This window comes from Hemitrygon akajei, chromosome 3, assembly GCF_048418815.1.
Source record: "Hemitrygon akajei chromosome 3, sHemAka1.3, whole genome shotgun sequence".
NCBI classification, from domain to species: domain Eukaryota; kingdom Metazoa; phylum Chordata; class Chondrichthyes; order Myliobatiformes; family Dasyatidae; genus Hemitrygon; species Hemitrygon akajei.
In genome coordinates this window covers 123,952,408-123,977,781 of record NC_133126.1, presented here as the reverse complement: position 1 = coordinate 123,977,781, position 25,374 = coordinate 123,952,408, and the positions used below count along the sequence as shown (strand labels likewise).

Sequence of the window (25,374 nt, the reverse complement as noted above, 5' to 3'; positions counted from 1 at the left end):
CACCCCGCATCGCGGATATGGTCAATCAGATAGCTCAGTACAAGGAGTACTCGACCATAGACCTAATTTCCGCTTACCATCAGCTCCCCATCCGCCCGGAGGACCGCCCCTACACCGCCATTGAGGCAGGTGGCAGGCTTTATCACTTCCTGTACGTCCCCTTCGGTGTCACGAATGGTGTCTCTGTCTTCCAGAGGGAAATGGACTGGATGGTGGACCAGTGCCAACTGAAGGCCACGTTCCCATATCTGGATAACATCACCATCTGCAGTCACGACTGGCAGGATCACAACACCAACCTCCAACAATTTTTCCAAGCGGCCAAAGCTTTTAACCTTACCTATAACAGGGACAAGTGTGTGTTCAGAACCACACCTCCGTTCATTGGCCCTGACCCCAACCATATGCGCCCCCTGTTGGAACTCCCTCTTCCCAACACCCTCAGAGCCCTCAAACGGTGCCTGGGCTTCTTTTCCTATTACGCCCAATGGGCCCCTCACTACGCAGAAAAGGCCCGCCCCCGGTCAAGTCCACCACATTTCCCCTCTCAGCCGAGGCCCACGCGGCCTTCAGCCACATTAAAGGAAACATTGCCAAAGCAGCAATGCATGCGGTGGACGAGACCATTCCCTTCCAAGTAGAGAGTGACGCCTCTGACTTTGAGCTGGCTGCTACCCTCAATCGGGCAGGAAGGCCGGTAGCATTCTTCTCTCGTACCCTTCAAGGCCCTGAAATTCAGCACTCTGCAGTGGAGAAAGAAGCCCAGGCCATAGTGGAAGCTATTAGGCACTGGAGGCACTATCTCGCCGGCAGAAGTTTCACCTTGCTGACCGACCAGCGCTCGGTTGCGTTCATGTTCAGCAACCAACAGCGGGGCAAAATCAAAAATGATAAAATTTTGAAGTGGAGAATCGAACTCTCCAGCTACAACTATGACATCCTGTACCGGCCTGGAAGGCTCAATGAGCCCCCTGATGCCCTATCCCAGGGAATATGTGCCAGCGCGCAGCTCGACCGGCTATACGCCCTCCATGCAGATCTTTGCCACCCGGGGGTCACCTGGCTTTTCCATTTCATGAAAGCCCGGAACCTGCCTTACTCCCTTGAGGAAATCAGGACGATGACCAGAGACTGCCAAGTCTGCGCAGAGTGCAAACCACATTTCTACTGTCCTGAAAAGGCACAACTTATCAAGGCCACCCGCCCCTTTGAGCGACTGAGTGTCGACTTTAAGGGCCCCCTTCCCTCCACCGACCGCAATGTGTACTTTCTTAAAATAATTGACGAGTACCTGTGGTTCCCCTTTGCCATCCCCTGCCCCAATACCACTGCCACGTCCATCATAAAAGCACTGTGCCAGCTCTTCACTCTGTTCGGATATCCCTGCTATATCCACAGTGACAGAGGGTCCTCCTTTATGAGTGACGAGCTGCGCCAGTACCTGCTGGCTAGGGGCATTGCTATAGTAGGACCACAAACTATAATCCCCGGGGGAATGGACAGGTGGAGAGGGAGAATGCCACTGTGTGGAAGGCCACACTCTCAGCCCTTAGGTCAAAGGGACTGCCGGTCTCTCGCTGGCAGGAGGTCCTCCCCGAGGCACTCCACTCCATTCGCTCCCTGTTATGCACGTCCACCAATGCCACCCCTCATGAGCGACTCTTTTCTTTTCCCAGGATGTCTGCCACTGGGACCACCCTACCGGCTTGGCTGACATCCCCAGGGCCAGTGCTGCTCCGGAAACATGCGAGGAGCAATAAATACTCCCCGATGGTTGAGAGGGTTGACCTACTACATGCGAACCCCCAGTATGCCTAAGTGGTCTTACCTGATGGGTGGGAGGACACGGTCTCCATCCGTGACTTGGCGCCCGCAGGAGCACCAGACCCCTACCCCGAACACTCCACGGTGACTATGAACCCCGTACCCACCGAGGTGTATACCCACGAGACACCGCGCACACCAAGCCCTACGCAGACTCCTCACGACACTCCCATACCGGGCGCCGGGCACACGCATGAGGGATTACTGACGCCCAACAGGCTGGCACCTCAAGTCAGTCCGGAGCCAGCACAACCACCGTCACTGGTGCTACGTAGATCGCAGCGACAGACTCGACCACCTGATAGACTTAACCTGTAAATATACTTGTGAGAAACTTCGCCCCATGGGGACTCTCTTTTAAAACAAAGAAGGGATGAATGTGGTAAACTATGTGTATACTTGTCTGGACGCGCCCCTCTGCTGACTGCTCCTATGGCTCCTCCCACACACCCCTGTATAAAGGCGATTGGGGCACTGCTCCTCCCTCAGTCTTCGACATGTCGTGCTCCCTTTTTGCTATTAATAAAAGCCTATCGTTCACTTCCAGTCTCCTAGAGTTATTGATGGTGCATCACAGTGGATGTTGTCTGCATGGAAATTAGCGAGTCCTTTGTCAAGGTTCCTTATGACAGCCTCATCTGGAAGGTTAGATTGCATGTGATCTGGGGAAGATAGCTGATTAGATTCACAATTGACTCAGTGGTAGGAAACAGAGGATGATGGTCAAGAGTTGTTTCACAAACTGGAGCCCTGTGTCTCCTGTTGTGCCACAGAAACCAGTGCTGGGACCTTTACTTACTTATTGAGATACAGTGTGGAATAGACCCTCCTGCCCTTTGAGCCATGCCACCCAGCAATCCCCTGATTTAATCTGAGCCTAATCACAGGACAGCCAAGCTACCAGCCAGTACATCTTTGGAAAGTGGGAGGAAACCGAGGCACCCAGTGGTCACGGGGAGAACATGCAAACTCCTTACAGGCAGCTGCAGGATTTATTGTTTGTCATTTACAGAAGTGCTTTGATGTGAATGTACAAGACATAATGAGTACGTTTGCAGAACCTGTATCAGGAGATGGTGTTGTCATTAGTGTAGTTGTAGTGCAGAGGGATCTTGTTCAGCTGCAACATGGGGGATGAGGATTGGTAAATGGCTTTCGATCCAGATAAATACAGTATGAGGTATTGCACTTTGGGAAATCAAAGCCAGCTAGGACTTGTACAGTGAATGGTAGTGAATTGTGCTCAGTTTTGGCCACCCTGTTATAAAAAATATGTTATTAAACTGGAAAAAGCGCAGGAAATATTTGCCAGAATGTTGCCTGTACATGGGGACCTGAAACACACAGAGAAGTTGTACACACTAGGAATTTATTCCCTGGAATGTAGAATAATAAGAGATGACCTGATCAAGGTATCTAAGATTATGAGGGGCAGAGGCAGGGTGAAAGCACAGTCTTTTTTTCAGTGAGAAGATACTAAAAACAAGAAGGCATAGGCTTAATTTCAGAAGCAAGAGATTTAAAAGGGACAGCACATTCATGCAAAGGCTGGTGTGTATTTGAAATGAGCTGCCAGAAATGGTGATTGAGGCAGGCACATCAGACACATTTAAAAGTGATTTAAATAAGGGCGTGGATAGAGGAGGGGGTCAGAGGCCTACTGTCTAAATATGTGTCGATGTAACTAGCTCACACTGCAACACTGTCAACGTGAACACGTTGAGCCAGATCATTTCCATTCTACCTGATCCTGTATGGAAGTACTGCTCCCTTAGCAATCTGGAAATATAATGTAAAAACAGTAAGGAATGATTATTAGCAGACCTTTTACACATGACATGATCCTGTATGTAGATTAAATATTTGGCTGAGTGGTGTCATAGCAACTCTCACTCAATGTCAGCAAGACCAAAGAACTGATTGTAGACAAGGAGAGGGAAGCCAGAAGTCCATGAGCCAGTAATCATCAGAGGATCAGAGGTGGAGAGGGTCAGTAAATTAAATTCCTGGGTGTTACTAGCACAGAGGACCTGTCCTGGACCCATCATATAACTGTAATTACAAAGAAAGCATGACAGTGCCTCTACTTCCTCAGAAGAAAAATAATTTCAGGATGTATATTGTATACATTTCTCTGACATTAAATGTACCTTTGAAACCTTTGAGTCTGCTGAGATTTAGCATGACATCAAAGACCTTGACAAACTTTTATAGATGTGTGGTGGAAAGTGTATTGACTGGCTGCACCTTGGCCTGGTATGGGAATATCTTATAAAAGGTAGTGGATTCGGCCCAGTACGTCACGGGTAAAGCACTCCCAACCATTGAGTAGATCAATGTTGGCATTTATTTCAAGGGGAATAGAGTATAAAAGCAAAGAGATAATGCTGGGCCTTTATAAAATACTAGTCAGACCACGCTTATGGAGTATTGTCAACAGTTTTGGGCCCCACATCTCAGAAAGGATGTGTTGACATTGGAGAGGTTCATGAGGATGATTCCGGGAATGAAGGGGTTAACATATGAGGAGCATTTGGCAGCTTTGGGCCTGTACTCACTGGAATTTAGAAGAATGCGGGGGGGGGGGGGGGTGGTGGGATCTCATTGAAACCTTCCAAATGTTGAAAGGACTGGATAGGGTGGATGTGAAGAGGATGATTTCTATGGTGGGTGTATCCAAAATGAGAGGGCGCAGCCTCAAATTTGAGGGTCAACCCTTTAGAACAGAGGTAAGGAGGAATTTAGAGTCACTACTCTGTAGCTAAAAAAATCCCTCCTGCCACAGACTGTGATGGAGGCCAAGCCTGTGGGTGTATTTAAGGTGGGAGTTGATCACTTTATGATCAGTCAGGGCATCAAAGGATACGGCAAGAAGGTGGGAATGATGGAACGGCAGAGCAGACTCAATGGGCTAAATGGCCTAATTCTGCTCCTATGTCATGGTGTTATCTACATGAAATACTGTCATAGAAAAGCAGCATTCATCATCAAAGATCCTCACCAACCAGGCCATGCTCTTTTCTCGCTGCTGCCATCAGGTAGAAGATACAAGAGCCTCAGGACTCACATCACCAGGTTAAAATCAGTTACTACCCCTCAACCATCAGGCTCTTGAACAAAAAGAGGATAACTACTCATCTATTGAGATGTTCCCACAACAACAGATCTCACTTTAAGGACTCTTTACCTTGTTATTTCGTGTTCTCGTTATTTATTGCTATTTATTTATATTTGCACAGTTTGTTGTCTTCTATGCTCTTGCTCTATCATGAATCCTGTTTACAGTTACTGCTCTATAGATTTGCTGAGTATGCCCGCAGGAAAAAGAATCTCAGGATTGTATGTGGTGACGTGTATGTACTCTGATAATAAATTTTACTTTGAACGTTGGCTTGACCCTGTTGCATTGATATTATGAAACAGCCATCAGCATTAACTGGCTGGTGGGATATTATAAATGGGTGGCACAGAGATGCAGTTCTTGCCTCATGGTTCCATGATGGATTCAGTTCTAACACCCTGGTCTTGTCTGTGTGGAGTTCATACATTGTCCCTGTGACTATGTGTGTTTCCTCCAAGTGCTCCAAGTGTGTTTTCTCCCATGTGCCAGTGATATGTGGGCAAAAGTTAAATTGGCTGGTGACCATTGCTACAAATGTGCAGGTGAATGTTTGGCGAGTTGAAGGGAATTTGGGGAGAATAAAATAGGATTAGATACTGGCTGTCAGCACAGATAGAGTGGGTCCAACAACCTGCCCCCTTGCTGTATGACTTGACAGCCACTGGAGTGAGGAACAGCAGATTCTCTAAATACTGCTTAACAAAGGTCTACAGATGTTCATTCCTTCCTGTTTTTACACCAATTTGCCATCTTCCTAAAGGAGCAGTTCTCATACAGGGTCAGACAGCATGGAAATGGTTTGGCTTGACTTGTTGACTGTGTTGCAGTGTGAGCAAGTCCCATCTGCTGATATTTGGACAGTAGGCCTCTGACCCCTCCTCTACCCATGTGCTTATTTAAAACACTTTTAAATGTTTTGCTTCTTACTCCATCCAGCCCAATAGAAAACTTGTCCTCAGGACAAGGAACTGAAACACTTTTATGAAACAAGACACATGCTTGCGTTGTCTGGAGCATGCATTGACACCAGGAAATATTGGTCACCAAGTCTCCTGACTAAGGTTTTATTGAGAAGTTTGACTGAGAAAAGCAGGATTGAATGGCACTGTGCCTGTGACTCAGAGAGAGTGCAAATGAGGATGCGGCACCTTACACATAGTTTGAAACCCTTGCAGCCGACCCAAGACCTCTGCTTACCCTTTGATAAATGAGCGTTAAGCAAAATACTACTGCTCGTGACTCAGCTGATGTCCAATCAGACAAACTTCCTGAAACAACAAACTGCCAATAATCATTGAAGTGATAAATGAAAAAGATCCCTTCCTATCAGTGCTAGCTGTCTCAGGATAATCCCCTTTAGACCTGCTCCTGCACTGATAACTTAAGGCAGAGATACTGGCACAATGGAGAGAAGACTTTAACCAATCGTGTAGGTGCTGAGGGAATATTTCAACCAGCAAAGATTAAATAGATTGACCCGCTTGATAACAGAGAACTTAAAATTATAAAAGAGTTTAGTAGTGTAGATGTAGAGAAAACCCCTGAATACTGGACTTCAAATGGTTTCCTCTGATCTAGGTACAGGCACCTGTTAGATTCTGCTGTCTTGCGGGTGAAAAACGCCTGTGTGACAAGCGCAAATGAATCCACTCTGTTACCTCTGACAGCCTGGGCCCTAATCATCAACGGCAACAGAAATGCTGCCACCAAATGTCAGCACTACAGCCTGAAAGGCCATGGGAAACTAATGCTTCTCAGATATGGCCTCAGGGACAGCAGGTCTGACCAGAGCTAAACAGAGAGTCAATAATGTCTGGCTCCCTTGATGGCCACCATAATCAGATCCTGTGAAGAGACTCACAGCCTCTCTACCAGAAAACACCAGAACTGGTTGATGACAATAACCAGGGTTTCTAGGTCCTGATAAGGAGTCTTGGACGAAACCATCAACTATTTTCCTCCAGAGATGCTGCATGCCATGTTAAATTCCTCCAGCATTTTGTGTGTGTTGCACAGTACAGGCCCTTTGGCTCATGATGTTATACTGGCATCTAAGATCAATCTTACCCTTCCCTCCTACTTAACTCTCCAGTTTTCTACCACTTGTGTAGCTCTCTAAGAGTTTCTTAACTGCCCCAAATGTATCTGCCTCTACCACCACCCCTGGCAAGGCATTCTACTCATCCAGCACTCAGTGTGTAAAGGACCTAACTCTGACATCCCCTCCCCCTACTTACATTCAATCACCTTATAATTATGCCCCCTTGCATTAGCCATTTCCACCCTGGGGGAAAAAAATCTTTGGCTATCCACTCTACCTAAGCTTCTTATCATCTTGTACACCTCTAACACGCCATCCTTTGTTCCAAAGAGAAAAGCCCTAGCTTGCTCAACCTACCTTCATAGGACATGCCCTCTGGTCCAGGTAGCATCCTGGTAAATCTCCTCTGCACCCTCTCTACAGCTTCCACATTCTTCTTAGACTGAGGCGACTAGAACTCAACACAATATTCCAAGTGTGGTCAAACTAGGGTGTTGCTCAAGAATCTGCAAATCTCTTGTGTCTGTGGATCTGGGAACCAGTTACCAGTGAACATGATGGCATAGTTGGAAATACCAAGGGAAAAGAAGCAGCTCCACAAGCACCAGAAAGAAGATGCCTAACAGAAAACCTAAAGGTGATGGGTGGAAATAGTGCTGACAATCATAAGAACATTAGAAATAGGAACTGGAGTCGGCCATCTGGCCCGTTGAGCCTGTTCAGCCATTCAATAAGATCATGGCTGATCTGGCCTTGGATTCATTTCCACCTGCCAGCTTTTTCCTCATAACCATTAATTCCCCTACTATGCAAAAATCTATCCAACCTTGTCTTAAATATACTTACTTAGGTGTCTCCACTGCTTCATTGGGTAGAGAATTCCACAGATTCTCCACTCCCTGGGAAAAGCAGTTCCTCCTCATCTCTGTCGTAAATCTATATCCCTGAATCTTGAGGCTATGTCCTCTAATTCTAGTTTCACCTACCAGTGGAAACAACTTTCCTGCCTCTATCTTATCTATTCCTTTCACAATTTTATATGTTTCTATAAGATCTCCCCTCATTCTTCTGAATTCCAGCGAGTATACTCCCAGGTGACTCAACCTCTCCTCATAGTCTAACCCCCTCATCTCTGGAATCAACCTGGTGAACCTCCTCTGCACCGCGTCCAAAAACCAGTATATCCCTCCTCAAGTAAGAAGACCAAAACTGCACACAGTACTCCAGGTGCAGCCTCACCCGTACCCTGTACAGTTGCAACGTAACTTCCCTGCTCTTAAATTCAGTCCTTCTCTAGCAATGAAAGACAACATCCCATTTGCCATCTTGATAACCTGCTGCACCTGCAAACCAAGCTTTTGATTCATGTACGAGCACTCCCAAGTCCTTTCAGTACCCTGGGATGCACTCCACCAGGACCAGCGAACTTACCTATCTTTAGGCCCACGAGTTTGCTCATCACTACCTCTTTAGTGACAGCTATTGTATTGAGGTCTTCACCTCCCACCGCATCCATAACATCTCTCCTTGGCATGTTAGATGTGAAGACACTGTGAAAACCAACAAAAATTAGTCATTCAAAGCCTCTGCCATTTCCTCGTTACCCAATACCAATTTCCCTTTCTTGTCCTCCAAATGACCTATGTTCACTTTAGCCACCCTTTACTGTTTTACATAATTATGAAAACTTTTACTATACATTTTTATATTTTGTGATAATTTATTTTCATAATCGATCTTTCTTTATTGCTCACTTAGTGATTCTTTGTTGCCTTTTAAAGTTTTCCCAATCTTCCAGTTTCCCACTACACTTGGCGGCTTTGTACACACGAGCTTTTAGTTTGATGCCTTCTTTTATTATGTTAGTTATCCAAGGCTGGCTCTCCCCACCCTTACTGCCCTTGCTTTTAACTGGAATATACTTTTGTTGAGCACTGTGAAAAATCTCTGAAAGTCTTCCACTGTTCCTCAACTGTCCCACCATCTAGCCTGTGTTCCCAGTCTACACTAGCCAAATCCTCCCTCATCCCATTGCAGTCTCCATCGTTTAGGCACAATACATTGGTTTTCAGTCAAACTATTGCACCCTCCACTTGTTTGAGAAACTCGATCATACTGTGATCACTCCTTCCAAGAGGATCCCTAACTACAAGATCACTAATTTTACCTGTCTCATTGCACAGGACCAGATCTAAGATAGCATGTTCCCTTGTAAGTTCAGTAACATGCTGTTCTGGAAAGCAATCATGGATATATTCCATTAAGTCCTCCTCAAGATTGCTTCAACCAACTTGATTCACTCAATCTATGAGCAAGTTAAAGTCCCCCATGATAACTGCTGTTCTATTCTTACATGCCTCAAATATTTCTGTTTATTGCCTGTGCCACTGTAACGTTATTATTTGGTGGCCGATAGACAACTCCCACCAGTGATTTTTTTTTCCCTTTACTATTCCTAATCTCTACCCAAGATTCAACATTCTGCTCCTTAGATCTTATATTGACTCTCACCTCCTTTACCTTCCTGCCTATCCTTCCGTATTACCTGATATCCTTGAATAATTAATTTCCAATTCTCTCCACCCTGCAAACACATCTCTGTAATGGCCACTAAATCATATCCCTTTGTACTGATTTGTGCCACAAGTTCACTGACCTTATTTCAAATACTACGGGAATTCAAATAAAGTGCTCTTACACTCATTGTGCTTTTAAAATCTAGTAATCTTTTCCCCTTTTGCACTTGAATTTTCTTTACTCCACTCTAACTTTTCTCTTTTGTATCTTTTGTTTTTTCTTTATCTTTATCCACACTTTTCTTTTTTACTTTATCCATAGTTCTCCAATCTGTTGAACCCACCCACTCCCTTACTATTTAGTTTAAAGCCCTATTCACAGTCCTAGTTATGCAATTCGCTAGGATCCAGGTCCCATCACGGTTCAGGTGGAGCCTGTCCCATAGGTACAGCTCCCTCCTTCCCCAATACTAGTGCCAATTTCTGATTAATTCAAACCCACTTCTCCCACACCAGTCCTTGAGCCACAAATTTAACTCTTCTTGTGTGGTGAACTACATATACCTGTCTGGACTGCTCCTGCTGACTCCTCCCACAGACTCCTGCTGACTGCTCCTGTGGCTCCTCCCACAGACCCCTGCTGACTGCTCCTGTGGCTCCTCCCACAGACCCCTGCTGACTCCTCCCACAGACCCTGCTGACTGCTCCTGTGGCTCCTCCCACAGACCCTGCTGACTGCTCCTGTGACTCCTCCCACAGACCCCTGCTGACTCCTCCCACAGACCCTGCTGACTGCTCCTGTGACTCCTCCCACAGACCCCTGCTGACTCCTCCCACAGACCCCTGCTGACTCCTCCCACAGACCCCCTGCTGACTCCTCCCACAGACCCTGCTGACTGCTCCTGTGGCTCCTCCCACAGACCCTGCTGACTGCTCCTGTGACTCCTCCCACAGACCCCTGCTGACTGCTCCTGTGGCTCCTCCCACAGGCCCCTGCTGACTGCTCCTGTGGCTCCTCCCACAGACCCTGCTGACTGCTCCTGTGGCTCCTCCCACAGACCCCTGCTGACTCCTCCCACAGACCCCTGCTGACTGCTCCTGTGGCTCCTCCCACAGACCCCTGCTGACTCCTCCCACAGACCCCTGCTGACTGCTCCTGTGGCTCCTCCCACAGACCCCTGCTGACTCCTCCCACAGACCCCTGCTGACTGCTCCTGTGGCTCCTCCCACTGACCCCTGCTGACTCCTCCCACAGACCCCTGCTGACTGCTCCTGTGGCTCCTCCCACAGACCCTGCTGACTGCTCATGTGGCTCCTCCCACAGACCCACTGCTCCTGTGGCTCCTCCCACAGACCCCTGTCTGGACTGCTCCTGTGGCTCCTCCCACAGACCCCTGCTGACTGCTCCTGTGGCTCCTCCCACAGACCCCTGCTGACTGCTCCTGTGGCTCCTCCCACAGACCCCTGCTGACTCCTCCCACAGACCCCTGCTGACTGCTCCTGTGGCTCCTCCCACAGACCCCTGCTGACTGCTCCTGTGGCTCCTCCCACTGACTCCCTGCTGACTGCTCCTGTGGCTCCTCCCACAGACCCCTGCTGACTGCTCCTGTGGCTCCTCCCACTGACTCCCTGCTGACTGCTCCTGTGGCTCCTCCCACAGACCCCTGCTGACTGCTCCTGTGGCTCCTCCCACAGACCCCTGCTGACTGCTCCTGTGGCTCCTCCCACAGACCCCTGCTGACTGCTCCTGTGGCTCCTCCCACAGACCCTGCTGACTGCTCCTGTGGCTCCTCCCACAGACCCTGCTGACTGCTCCTGTGGCTCCTCCCACAGACCCTGCTGACTGCTCCTGTGACTCCTCCCACAGACCCCTGCTGACTGCTCCTGTGGCTCCTCCCACTGACTCCCTGCTGACTGCTCCTGTGGCTCCTCCCACAGACCCCTGCTGACTGCTCCTGTGGCTCCTCCCACAGACCCCTGCTGACTGCTCCTGTGGCTCCTCCCACTGACCCCTGCTGACTGCTCCTGTGGCTCCTCCCACAGACCCTGCTGACTGCTCCTGTGGCTCCTCCCACAGACCCCTGCTGACTGCTCCTGTGGCTCCTCCCACTGACCCCTGCTGACTCCTCCCACAGACACCTGCTGACTGCTCCTGTGGCTCCTCCCACAGACCCCTGCTGACTCCTCCCACAGACCCCCTGCTGACTGCTCCTGTGGCTCCTCCCACAGACCCCCACTGACTGCTCCTGTGGCTCCTCCCACAGACCCTGCTGACTGCTCCTGTGGCTCCTCCCACAGACCCCTGCTGACTGCTCCTGTGGCTCCTCCCACAGACCCCTGCTGACTGCTCCTGTGGCTCCTCCCACAGACCCTGCTGACTGCTCCTGTGGCTCCTCCCACAGACCCTGCTGACTGCTCCTGTGGCTCCTCCCACAGACCCCTGCTGACTGCTCCTGTGGCTCCTCCCACTGACTCCCTGCTGACTGCTCCTGTGGCTCCTCCCACAGACCCCTGCTGACTGCTCCTGTGGCTCCTCCCACAGACCCCTGCTGACTGCTCCTGTGGCTCCTCCCACTGACCCCTGCTGACTGCTCCTGTGGCTCCTCCCACAGACCCTGCTGACTGCTCCTGTGGCTCCTCCCACAGACCCCTGCTGACTGCTCCTGTGGCTCCTCCCACTGACCCCTGCTGACTCCTCCCACAGACACCTGCTGACTGCTCCTGTGGCTCCTCCCACAGACCCCTGCTGACTCCTCCCACAGACCCCCTGCTGACTGCTCCTGTGGCTCCTCCCACAGACCCCCACTGACTGCTCCTGTGGCTCCTCCCACAGACCCTGCTGACTGCTCCTGTGGCTCCTCCCACAGACCCCTGCTGACTGCTCCTGTGGCTCCTCCCACAGACCCCTGCTGACTGCTCCTGTGGCTCCTCCCACAGACCCTGCTGACTGCTCCTGTGGCTCCTCCCACAGACCCTGCTGACTGCTCCTGTGGCTCCTCCCACAGACCCTGCTGACTGCTCCTGTGGCTCCTCCCACAGACCCTGCTGACTGCTCCTGTGGCTCCTCCCACTGACCCCTGCTGACTCCTCCTGTGGCTCCTCCCACAGACCCCTGCTGACTGCTCCTGTGGCTCCTCCCACTGACCCCTGCTGACTCCTCCCACAGACACCTGCTGACTGCTCCTGTGGCTCCTCCCACAGACCCCTGCTGACTGCTCCTGTGGCTCCTCCCACTGACCCCTGCTGACTGCTCCTGTGGCTCCTCCCACTGACCCCTGCTGACTCCTCCTGTGGCTCCTCCCACAGACCCCTGCTGACTGCTCCTGTGGCTCCTCCCACAGACCCTGCTGACTGCTCCTGTGGCTCCTCCCACAGACCCCTGCTGACTGCTCCTGTGGCTCCTCCCACTGACCCCTGCTGACTCCTCCCACAGACCCCTGTCTGACTGCTCCTGTGGCTCCTCCCACAGACCCCTGCTGACTGCTCCTGTGGCTCCTCCCACAGACCCCTGCTGACTGCTCCTGTGGCTCCTCCCACAGACCCCCTGCTGACTGCTCCTGTGGCTCCTTCCACAGACCCCTGCTGACTGCTCCTGTGGCTCCTCCCACAGACCCTGCTGACTGCTCCTGTGGCTCCTCCCACAGACCCTGCTGACTCCTCCCACAGACCCCTGCTGACTCCTCCCACAGGCCCCTGCTGACTGCTCCTGTGGCTCCTCCCACAGACCCCTGCTGACTGCTCCTGTGGCTCCTCCCACTGACCCCTGCTGACTCCTCCCACAGACCCCTGTCTGACTGCTCCTGTGGCTCCTCCCACAGACCCCTGCTGACTGCTCCTGTGGCTCCTCCCACAGACCCCTGCTGACTGCTCCTGTGGCTCCTCCCACAGACCCCCTGCTGACTGCTCCTGTGGCTCCTTCCACAGACCCCTGCTGACTGCTCCTGTGGCTCCTCCCACAGACCCTGCTGACTGCTCCTGTGGCTCCTCCCACAGACCCTGCTGACTCCTCCCACAGACCCCTGCTGACTCCTCCCACAGACCCCTGCTGACTGCTCCTGTGACTCCTCCCACAGACCCTGCTGACTGCTCCCACAGACCCCTGCTGACTGCTCCTGTGGCTCCTTCCACTGACCCTGCTGACTGCTCCTGTGGCTCCTCCCACAGACCCTGCTGACTCCTCCCACAGACCCCTGCTGACTGCTCCTGTGGCTCCTCCCACAGACCCCTGCTGACTGCTCCCACAGACCCCTGTATAAAGGCGACTGAGGCCTGTTGCCCAGCCTCATTCTCCAGGATGTAGTGTTGTTCATTCTTCCAGTCAATAAAAGCCGATACCTCGCTTCTTACGTCTCAGAATGAGTTATTGATGGTGCATCAATTTTATTGACTGGAAGTTAAAGCATGGAAACCGTTTTACGCCTGGAACAGTTGGATTTGGACCCCCAAGACCCTGAAGCAGCTCTTGCCTTTGAACTCTGGCTTGCATGCTTCCAATCATACTTGGAGGAGGTTCGTGCAACTGACCCTGCTGTTAGGCACAGAATTCTCCTCTCGAGAGTCGCCCCAAAAGTTTATTCATTCATCAGGGACCTCTCGACCTACGAAGGGGCGCTTGACGCCCTCAAAAGACAGTACCTGCGGCCGGTGAACACCGTCTACGCCAGACATCGCTTGGCCACGCGCAAACAGTGGCCTACGGAGTCGACCGCTGAATTTCTCCGAGCTCTACAGACACTCGTGCGGACTTGTGACTGCAAAACACTCACAGCGGAACAGCATGCGGAACTCTTGGTCCGAGACGCCTTTGTGACCGGAATCAGGTCAGTGTATGTGCGCCAGCGGCTGCTGGAAAAAGCTGATCTGACCTTACTCTCAGCGATCGAGACGGCTGATACGCTGGAGGCTGCTCTGCTCTACGCCGACGCTGTCCAGCCGTGCGATTCCCCGCCGGGTCCGTGGACGTCTCCGGCCCCGCCACCACCGGTTCCCGCGAGCGAATTTGCCAATGCCGCTGCCAGTTGTGGTTCCACGAACTCCCCGAACTCGTCAGACGGAAAACTTTGTTACTTTTGTGGGCTCCTGAAACATCCTCGAAACCGTTGTCCAGCACGCGAAGCGACCTTCTCCAGCTGCGGGAAAAAGGGTTGCCGGTCTCCCGATGGCAGGAGGTCCTCCCTGAGGCACTCCACTCTATCCGCTCCCTGTTGTGTACGTCCACCAATGCCACCCCTCACAAATGCCTATTCTCTTTTCCCAGGAAGTCTGTCACTGGGACCACCCTACCAGCTTGGCTGACATCCCCAGGGCCAGTGCTGCTATGTAAACATGTGGGGAGCAATAAATACTCCCCGCTGGTCGAGAGGGTTCACCTCCTGCATGCTAACCCCCAGTAAGCCTACGTGGTCTTGCCTGATGGGCGGGAGAACACGGTCTCTGTTCGCGACCTGGTGCCCGCCGGAGCAGCAGACCACTACCCCGTACACTCCACGGTAACTATGAACCCTGTACCCGAGGTGACACTGCGCACACCGTGCCACACCCAGACTCCTCACGACGCTCATGTACCGGGCATCTCGTACGCGTCTATTCCGGGGGCCTCGCACACACGTGAGCGATCCCTGACACCTCCAGTTGGGCCAGAACCAGCACAATCTCCGTCTCCGGTGCAATCACCACCTCCGGCACCTGTGCAATTGCAGCCGGAGCTACATAGATCGCAGCGAAAGATTCGACCACCTGATAGGCTTAACCTGTAAATATACTTGTAAGAAACTTCGCCACCTGGGGACTCTTTTAAAACAAAGGGGGGGTGAATGTGGTGAACTACATATACCTGTCCGGGCTGCTCCTGTGGCCCTCCCACAGACCCCTGTATAAAGGCGACTGAGGACTGTTGCCCAGCCTCATTCCCCAGGATGTAGTGTTGTTCATTCTTCCAGTCAATAAAAGCCGATACCTCGCTTCCTACGTCTCAGAGTGAGTTATTGATGGTGCATCATCTTGACACTATGCCAATTTGCATGTGGCTCAGGTAGTAATCCAGAGATTACTTTCTTTTTGGTTCTGCTTTTTAATTTAGTCCCTAGCTGCTCAAATTCCCTCAGCAGAACCTCTTTCCCCATTCTACTTATGTTATTGGTACCCACATGGACCACATCAACTGGATCTTGCCCCTCCCACCGCAAATTCCTGGGCAGGTGAGATAAGATGTCTCAAACCCGGGCACCAGGCAGGCAACACAGCCTTCGGGACGCTCTATCCTCGCATCAGTGAACTCTGTCTATTCCCCTGTCTGTACTCTCCCCAATTACCACTACATATCTCCTCTCTCCCCACTCTTGAATGGCTCCCTAAACTACGGTGTCACAGTTAAGTTGCTCATCCTTCCGACAGCTCTCACTCTTATACGTACAGGGAGCAAGAATCTCAGCCCTGTTGAACAAGCTCGAGGGCTGAGGCTCCTCCAGCACTGTCACTTGGATTCTACTACCTGGACCGAACTTCAGGGAGCTAATCTAATGGATGTGACCAACCCCTGAAACAGGGAATCCAGGTAACTGTCCCTCTCTCTGATGTGCCGCAGTGTTTGAAGCTCAGATTTCAGGTCATCAACTTTGAGCCTGAGATCCTCGAGAGCCAACACTTGCTGCAGATGTGGTCACCAGGAACCACAATGGGATCCACCAGCTCCCACATCATGCAGCTACAGGACATCACCTGATCCTGCATCATCCCTACTTTAATTAATTAGTTGCAATTTAGTGACTTTTTACTACAAAAACTTTACCTGCTACTTACCTGTGCCTCCCCGCCAAAGGCTCAAGTTCCCACTCCTACATCAGTCCACTCACACAATGGCCGCTCGCTTTGACCCTGCTTTACTTTTATTTGCCCTTGATAATGAATGGCAAATTGATTGGTCTGCTGCCAATGCATTGAGCCCTGTGAAATGCTCTTTCCTCTCCAACCTGTGCAAAGCTCTCTCCCTCTCTCTACGAATCGACTGGTCCACCACTAATGCACTGAGCCTCACAAAATGCTCCTTTTTTAAAACTCTTCTCCCTTACCTGTGCAAAGCTCTCTCTCTCTCTGAGAATCGACATGTGGCATCTTCATTATTTAGGCCAGCCGCAGTCAGAACTGCTGAGGGGCTGCACCACTGAGAGCCGAGAACACAGGAGGAGCTTTGAGTGAGAGGACACATGGCCAGCATCTTATTTGGGAAAGTGAGACCTGGAGCTGTAGCAGAGAGAAAGGTCCAGAAGGTACCAACACCCGAGAGGGAGAGTGGAGGGAGGATTGTTGGAAGAAGAGTGGTAAACTGACTGCACGTACCTCAGATCCTGGCTGGGGCTGAACTGGGAGCCACGTGAGACGACATTTCAGCAAAGACAAGTACTGAGGAAAGACATGTGGTTGTAGCAGTGAATCTTAGTAAGAATGAGATCAAAGAGCAGGAAATCTGTAGAAACCACAGAGTGGGAGTAGTGAGAGAGGGTCTCACGGAAATTCTGTGTATTCCTGAGTACTAATGCAGGGTCTAGACTTGAAATATCAACTACCTATTTTCCTCCACGAATGCGCCCTGCCTGCTGAGTTCTCCAACACTCTGCTTTTTCTTTTTGCATTCGCAATCTCTTGTGTCTCCACAAATTAGTAGAAATTGAATAGGAACTTCTCTCCCCTGAATTGAACAGTAGACAGCAGTTACTACCAAGTTGTGGTGACTAGCCTAGATGTGTTTAAGCAAACACCAGACAAATAAGGAAGAAGAAATGATAGACAAAGATGTGGAAAAAGGAGCCTTTTTTGAGCATCTACACCAAATGAGATGTTATTGTAAACAAAAAGTACCCTGCAGATGCTGTGGTCAAATCAACATGTACAAAATGCTGGAGGAACTCAGCAGATCGGGCAGCATCCGTGAAAACGAGCAGTCAACATTTCAGGCCAAGACCCTTCATCAGGACTGCTCGGTTTCCACGGCTGCTGCCCAACCTGCTGAGTTCCTCCAGCGTTTTGTACATGTTGAGATGTTATTGTGTTGCAGACCTGATCTAAATCTACAAATAAATGTTGTAATTGCAAGTATTTAAAATGGGGATCAAGACAAAAGAATTAGAAGGAAGGTGTATAAAAATTAACAGACATCAAGCTCCACAAAGGAACTTGTTCCTTTCAGAATTATGAGGCTTCTGCCATATACTTGTCTGGAAAAAAAAGCAATTAATTGGTTTGCTGAATCACAGACTTTGAAAAGCTGGATAAATATCTGATCAGGATTAGTGCTAAGTATAGAAATAATCCGATGTATGAAACACAAGATGCTGATCTGATGGCAGTGTCAGGCCAAGGACAAGAATTGAACAGACCCAGTAACATTTGGTTATGAGTTACTGAATTGACATTATAAATCAAGGTTACAATAAATGGAATGTGAGGGGTATATCCAAAAGGTGCCATTATATTTGGGAATATATTAAACAGTAAAGGTTATTTAGTGCATTTGAAATATAGTCAGAAAAAACACAAGAGGTTGCAGATGATGGAATCTGGAACTACGCACAAAAGGATGGATTTACTCAGCAAGTCAGGCAGCATCTATTCAGGGAAATGGACAGCTGGTATTTTTGGCCAGGACCCTGCAAATACTATGGTTCAAGTGGCATCAGAGGAAAAGTGAAGCATTTTCAATCTGAAATGTTAATTGTTTCGATTTGCATAGGTGGTGCCTGGCCCACTGAGTGATCCAGTATTTTCTATTCTTACTTCAGATATATGCATATTTAAATATTTCAATGACTGAAAATGCATCTTCTAGCTTATCTTAGACGGCAGGTCAATCTTCATAGTTTCCTGATTTTCGCAATTCCACCATGTATTTTAACAAAATTACCCATTGCATCTTATGGATGAAAAGAAAGCATTACTACTTGCTGCAACACACACAAAATGCTGCTGGAACGCAGCAGGCCAGGCAGCATCTGTAGGAAGAAGTACAGTCGACGTTTCGGGCCGAGACCCTTCGTCAGGACCCTGCGGCGTTCCACCAGCATTTTGTGTGTGTTGCTTGAATTTCCAACATCTGCAGATTTCCTCGTGATTACTACTTGCTGCATGTTTAGGCTTAGTAGTGTACTCTCACCTATTAGTCATAATGTTATGGGCTCCAATCTAATTCCAACGGCATGACATTACTTCGCTAGTGAATAGGATGGGGTTTTAAATGGGGTGAACGTGGAGGTGGATCCAGGGCGAGCCCCAAATTAGTTCAGGCAACATTCGTCATATCCCTCAGCCCAATGTGAGACTGGATTTCATAATGAAAGAAAAAAGCGCTAACGAACAAAATGAAACTAATTAGAAGCATCTATTTAAGAACTGTTTACACAGGGTGACGAGTATTGTGGACACAGGGCAGTGGGCCTATGCCTTTATCACACGCATTGCTTTCTGCCAGTGTGTCACAAGTTTCCATTCAGCAGCACAGTGCCTGAAATAATAATAGAAATCCCGTGTTCACGGACTCCCGGCGTTGGAGGTGCAAGCGCTGAGACAGCCAAGAGCAGGAGGCGCTTGGTAACCGACAGGGATGCTGTTCAGGCGCTCCCGGGGCAGCCTGTTGGGTGGAGGCTGTGCCGACAGTGGCGGAGGACCCAGCGGCAAGATGGCTGCGGCGACGGCAGCGCGCTGGCGGCGGCACATCAGGGAGCAACTGCGGCTACGGGATCGGCAGCAGAGACAGGGCTTCGAGGAACTGGTGCTGGCGTGTGAGTAGGGGTGGGGGTGCGGGGCCGGAAGCCGCTCAGGGGATGTGGGGGAGTCGGACCTCGGCGCCAAACTGCCCAGCGGCAGGGACCGGGCCGCCGTTCTTACTCGGAGCGCAGGGCTAGCAAATCAGGCAGATCTATGGAAGGGGAAGGAGCAGTCAGTGTTTCAGGCCGAGAACCTTCATCAGGACTGGAAAGAAAAGGGGCTGAAGCCAAAACAAGACCGGTTTAAGATAGCAATTGAAAGGTGAACCATGTGAGGGCAGAGGATGAAGTAAGAAGCTGAGGGGAAGTAGTTGGAAGAGGTAAAGAGCTGAAAAGAAGCTAATAGAAGAGGACAGTGGAAGATAAGAGAGGAGGGGGATCTGAAGAAGGCGGGAAGGATTGAAAGGGTAATCAGAATGAGGAATGGAAAAGGAGGGAGAGGGGAGAAGTAACTTGAAGTTAGAGAAATAGATATTTGTGCCATCAAGTTGGAGACTACCCAGATAGAGTATGAGGTGTTGCTCCTCCAGTCGGAATGTGGCTGCATCATGGTAGTGGAGGACAGACATAACGGAATGGAAATGGGAAATCGAATTGAATAGCTACTGCGTGGGATGGAAACTTGCCTCTACCAAACAAGGTGTAAGGTACTCCTCTCTGCTAGCTTGTAGGTCTAGGGTAAGGTATAGCACCTACTTTACCCTGCCCCGGAACAAGGTTCAGTGAAGTAATGGGAGGAGGTGGTGGATGGGCGTATGGGCAGCTGGTGCAAATCACAAGTCCTGGCTATGTGACCGCTGATGCCAGGCGGACAATCTCTGAAGAGTATTGATAATGGCTAAGATCACCTGTCTTGTAAAGACTGTGCTCAGAGGAAGGCAATGGCAAACCACCTATGTAGAAAAATTTGCCAAGAACAGTCATGGTCATGGAAAGACCGTGATCACCCATGGCATACGATATGGCATATAATGATCAAACAAAGCCACTGGAGCTCCTGCCTTTGTGGCGGACTGAGCAAAGTTGTTGAACAAAGCAGTTCCCAAATCTGCGTTGGGTTTCATTGATGTAGAGGAGGCAGCACTTGGAGACGTAGAACCTTGACAGACTCGTGGGTGAAGTTTCACCTTACCTGGAAGGATTGTATGGAGCTGGGAATGGTGACGTTAGAGGAGGTATAGGGGCAGGTGTAGCATTTGTCACACTTGCAGGGATTATTGCCGGAAGGGAGATCGGCGGGGAAAAGGGACTAGCATATGGAGTTAGTTCCTTCAGAAAATGGAGGGGGGAGGGAGGGAAGCAAGTGATTAGTGGTAGGATCCCATTGGAGATGGCAGAAGTTGTATGTATGATCTGTAGAGGAAATGGACAGTTGGTGTTTCCAGTCCAGAAGAAGGACCTCAACTTGAAATGTTGATTGTGCATTTCCCTCCCACAGCTGCTGCCTGACCCACTGACTTCCACCATCAGATGGATTCCAGCAGCTGCAGTCTCTTGTGTTCCCAACTAACTCCCCGCTCAACATCCTCTCTGCAGATAATAAGCTTTTGGAGAAGTCCGACCTACAAACCGTCCTTGCCGAGAGGTTTCAGGGTGAGAAGTATGATCTTCACAACAGGACTGACATCAGGTACACTGCTTGTGCAAGTCCTCATTCTTCCATTTTACTTTCTGCTCGAGTTATAATCCTCAATGGACTGTAGATTGCATTGTGTATAATCGTGTGTAAATTATGAATTTGCTTCTGTTGTTCAAGCTATTTTTCAGATGACATGTCGTTTTGCAGGAGAAAAGAAAGTGAACTGTAATCTTGTCTCATCTCTCCCTGTCTTCAAGCATTCTTTAATTTACACTACAAATAGCTTTCCTTAATTCTGAATTTCTCTGAAATTTTCTTCAGTACTCATTGGGAAAATAGGCTCAGCTCTTCTAATCTCAAGTAACTAGGACCTGACATTCTCTGTATCATTCTCTCACTCTTCAAGGTCTTGACATCGGTAGAGCAATGACTCTTTGTACTATCCCACTGGAAGTAGCCACTTGAAGTTACTTAAAATGCCATTTACTGTAAATGACACCAGATCCTGTTTGTCCTTCATTCTCTGCTCGATGTCCAATTTTGGTAAAGAGAGCAGCTCATTTGTAAAATTATTTTTCCTTGTGCTTAAATCCCTCAGCCACTTCATCTTTCTTTCTTGTATAACCTTCAAACCCACAGAGGCCTTCACGTTTCTTAACTCAAATTTCATTTCATACCTGTGTTTTATTTCATATTGATGGTTGTCCCCTCATCTGTCTGCATACTAGCAAACTGGCATTTGTTCTCTTAATCTCTCCACTATTTTAAGGCCCACCACTTACGTTTGGCTACCCCACATAATGGGTTCAAATCCAAATGTCACTTCTACTCCAGTTGCCTTTCCCTTTATGAAAGGTTTAAATGACAGGTTGTTGACACCACGCAGGAGCTGATCTGAGTAGTCATCTATCCTCTTGCCCCTAGCCTGTCATTTGCCTGCCCCTAAATCAGAAATTATTTTTCAATCTCTTGGCCATTACAGATTGTAAGCTGAGTGATCTTTAATTGTTGCTTCTGTTGTTAATAATGTTGCTGTACCATTTGGATATTTATCTTGTTTTCTGATTCGGAGATGAATGTGCCTGACCTCAAAGCCCTTTGACAGAGCTGTAGGAAGACTTAGAAACTGGGCTATGATGTAGGTCATTTCAGGGTAATTCTGGTAAAATTTAAACTGTGGTGCCTTTCTGATTGGTCTAGGGCAAATGCATTGAGGAGTTGAGTCTCGAAAACAAGATTGCTAAGTTCCATGTAGTGTTCAGGTAAATTGGTTTCAGCTAGTAGGAGTTCTGTGCTTGGTCACTATGCTCCTGGGATGCTGTGGTTAAATGGTGTCAATTGAAAAAGTTATTTGCTCTTTCTTGCTGTTTGATATCACTTTAGCAACATTGGAAATTGCATCTTATGATTGTGATTGGGTTATAATGCTCTTAAGAGATCTTCACTGCTTCCCCTTCCCAAAAAAGAAGAATATTCTGTTCAAAGATCCATTTGGTTTGTTGCCCTTGACTTTACAAATCCACTTGCCGAGGTGCATTAATGGTGGGATTGTAGAAAGCATTCATGGAAGCTCTGATTAAACAGGAAATCGGGATGTTCAGTTGGAGAGATTAAGCTTTACATGGCTAGAATTATGCTTTGGTCCTTTTGACCCAAATCTATGTTGATTTCCTGCTGTTTTCCCTAATAACTCAGCCCGGCATCGGATGGCGTACGGAATGAGACGACACATGAACTTGCCCAGATGCGGATCCGCCATCAGGAAGAGCTCACAGAGCTCCACAAGAAGCGTGGTGAGGTATGTGTGCACACATCGAACAGAAGGCTACTCAGCTCTTCCACCTTAGTGGATTACTGATTGCCTCTATAATTCTGCTTTTAATTCTGTGGTGGGTTATCTTGCTTAGCTACAATGGTCTTGTGTTAGTTCCTGTTATGGGATTATTCTGTTTGGCCCTGCCTGGAAGCCACTTAATTCTCATACTAGTGCTTCCCTCCCTGCCCCCAGTAAGGGCTATGTAAAGTTTCCTCCGCTATAAATTAATTTTGGTCTGCTGTTTTCTGTGCTTGGCATTTGGCAAGCAATTAGGGATTGTGTATGATTCCCAAGAGGTAATTTGCAACTGCAAACTGCGTGGTTGATTAGCGTCTGCCAGAGCTGGTTGACCAATAGGAAGAATGCTCCAGTGCCTTTGCTGTTTCAGTTGAGTGACTCATTTGACTTTGGGATCTCAGAAGAAAAGGTTTCAGATTAGGAAGATGAAAGTAAAAAGAGAATCACCTTGTTGTAATCAAAGTTACACCCAGAGGCAGCCATCAGGGGTTTCTGGAGTTGCACACTTCATGGGAGCACTCATTTCTTGTACTTTGGATGAGAACCTCCATGTATACATGTACTAACTGTATGTGAAGTTATTTTGGTCATAGCCCCTTATTCATGTCCAGTTTCTGCAGGTTTTTTGGATGTTGACCACTGTGGGGTTTTAGCTACATAGAACCCAAGGATCCTTTCAGGCATTGAATGTTTCAGCTTAAATGCCAGTGGATAGAAATATTCAAATATGAAGACACATCAGATCTCTAACCTATCTTTGCTCAGAATTAGCATACGTATTTTTTGCCAGAAAGGATCACAGAATGAGAATGGTCACTGTTTTCTTCCTCTCTCCTTGCCCACCTCATCCCTCAAAAAAAATTGCCAGGGCCAATATCTGATGTAGTTCATGCAGCCCAACACAGAGCACAGGCAAGAAATCCATTCTGCCTCTTTCACACTGTGTGGCTGGGGGTTGCACTCTGTTTTGCCTGTCGTGTTTTAGGTAATACGAAAGTGCATATTGAGGTCTGTGCCAAACTGTTTGAAAATAAGTCCACTACGTACTTTTGTTTGTTACTTTACACTCTAATTGTCTGCATTTACCTTGTCTATTTGAAGAGTAGATGTGATTAATTGGTGCCCCTATGGGGACACAAGTGTACTTAAGAGGGTTCCGAATACATTTAAAGTTAAAATGAATAATATGTAGCAGTAACCTGCTTAGCAGCACTAAACCAATTAAATTATACTGTTGGATTCTGACATTTTAATCCGAGGTTCTTTTAGAAGTCAGGAAAGAGGCTCAAAACTTGTTGCTACACAATCTCTTTATTATGAGTTGATAGAACAAAGTTGAATGGTAATAGAAAAATAAAATTACAGAACTAAGAAGATTAAGATGGAACTGCTGTATTTAGCTATTATATACCCATAGAGATAAGGAAAATTCCATTCAAATTTATAGTTAAGAATTAACCAATTAGCAAGCAATTATTCAATACTGCAGTACAAAGTTAACAAATGAGAAGACACTTGTTCAAGTAATGCAGAACAAAGAAACTTCTGAGCTTTCCAGAATTATACTTTGGATAAGCAATAGGGGCATATTAATCTGTTATGTGCATATAAGAACTGCTTAAAATACAAGCAGATAATTGTTAAATTACAATGAAAATAACAATTGGGTTATTCTAAGAATTAAACAGTTGGATCCAGCAATTTCCCCAACCCCCACTGATGATTCTAAATCACACATTTGGAATTATTACACCTGAAAATTCAGAGGCAGAAAAACTTGTGATGTCTTTGTTATGTATAAATAATCAAAAAACTACTTGGGGTGTGAAATTGATAAAAAGTGTATATATATTCTTCAAAGTATTCATAGGATTATGCCACTGTTAAGTGCTTGTTGTCTTCTTTGGATACTGCTTTAGCTGGTGTGTGTCCACTTACTTTTACCTTCTCCTTTCACCACCGAGTTGGTAATTAACAACATCTGGTAAGGATCTTCCCATCCAGTTCCCAGTGGTTCCTTAGGCAGTTTCTTGATCAGGACCCACTCGCCAAGAATCAGGATGTGTCTGTCCTGTTGGGTTTTTCCCAGCGGCAGAAACCTGTTGAGAAGCAGACTGGACAGCTTGGATTAATTTCATGCAATAGTTAACTAAACTGTCTGCCATAATATGTATATCAGTCTCTCTGAGATTGAGGCTCCTGGCAGGAACACATCCTGTTACCACCTTGAATGGACTTGGTTTAGTTTTCTTGTTTGGGGTGCTCTGATGCCACACAAGTTGATAGGAAGCGCTGCAGGCCATGGTACACCTTCTTCATGATACTTAGTCATCAATTTGATGGTACCATTCATTCATTGCCCTGATTACTGTGGGTGATGTGGGCAATGACAAGACCATTCAATGTTCATCAGTCACCATGATTCCTGACAAGTACTAGTGAAATGTGTTCCTTGCTCAGAGTCAATGTGACATGGCAATCCCCATCTGGAAGAATAGTCCTTGACTGGAGTTTTTGCTCTGAGAGTGGAGTTTTGTCTGCTATTACTAGTACAACTGAGAATGCTTGACACTTTTTGGTAAAGAAATCCAGTCCACATGTTGATATATTTAAAGAAAATGGCCAGGTGGGGCCAAGGCACTTAATTGTGGTAGCTTTTCTGCTGTTCCAAGATTCATTTTCTGGAATGTCATGCATCTTTTAA

The 25,374-nt window shown here is 48.3% G+C and overlaps 1 protein-coding gene across 2 annotated transcripts in view; it reads left to right on the top strand.

Moving 5' to 3' along the window:
* The first annotated feature begins 19,154 nt into the window (after positions 1-19,154).
* Positions 19,155-25,374, top strand: part of atg16l1 (ATG16 autophagy related 16-like 1 (S. cerevisiae)) — a 43,089-nt gene continuing 36,869 nt past the window's right edge. The window contains exons 1-3 of one of the 2 annotated variants that reach the window (XM_073040770.1): positions 19,155-19,272; positions 20,696-20,887; positions 22,532-22,634. In XM_073040770.1, the coding sequence (XP_072896871.1) occupies positions 22,581-22,634 (54 nt within the window). In that variant the 5' untranslated portion in view covers positions 19,155-19,272; positions 20,696-20,887; positions 22,532-22,580. The remainder of the gene's footprint in view (positions 19,273-20,695; positions 20,888-22,531; positions 22,635-25,374) is intronic. The other variant, XM_073040769.1, reaches the window with a different exon arrangement.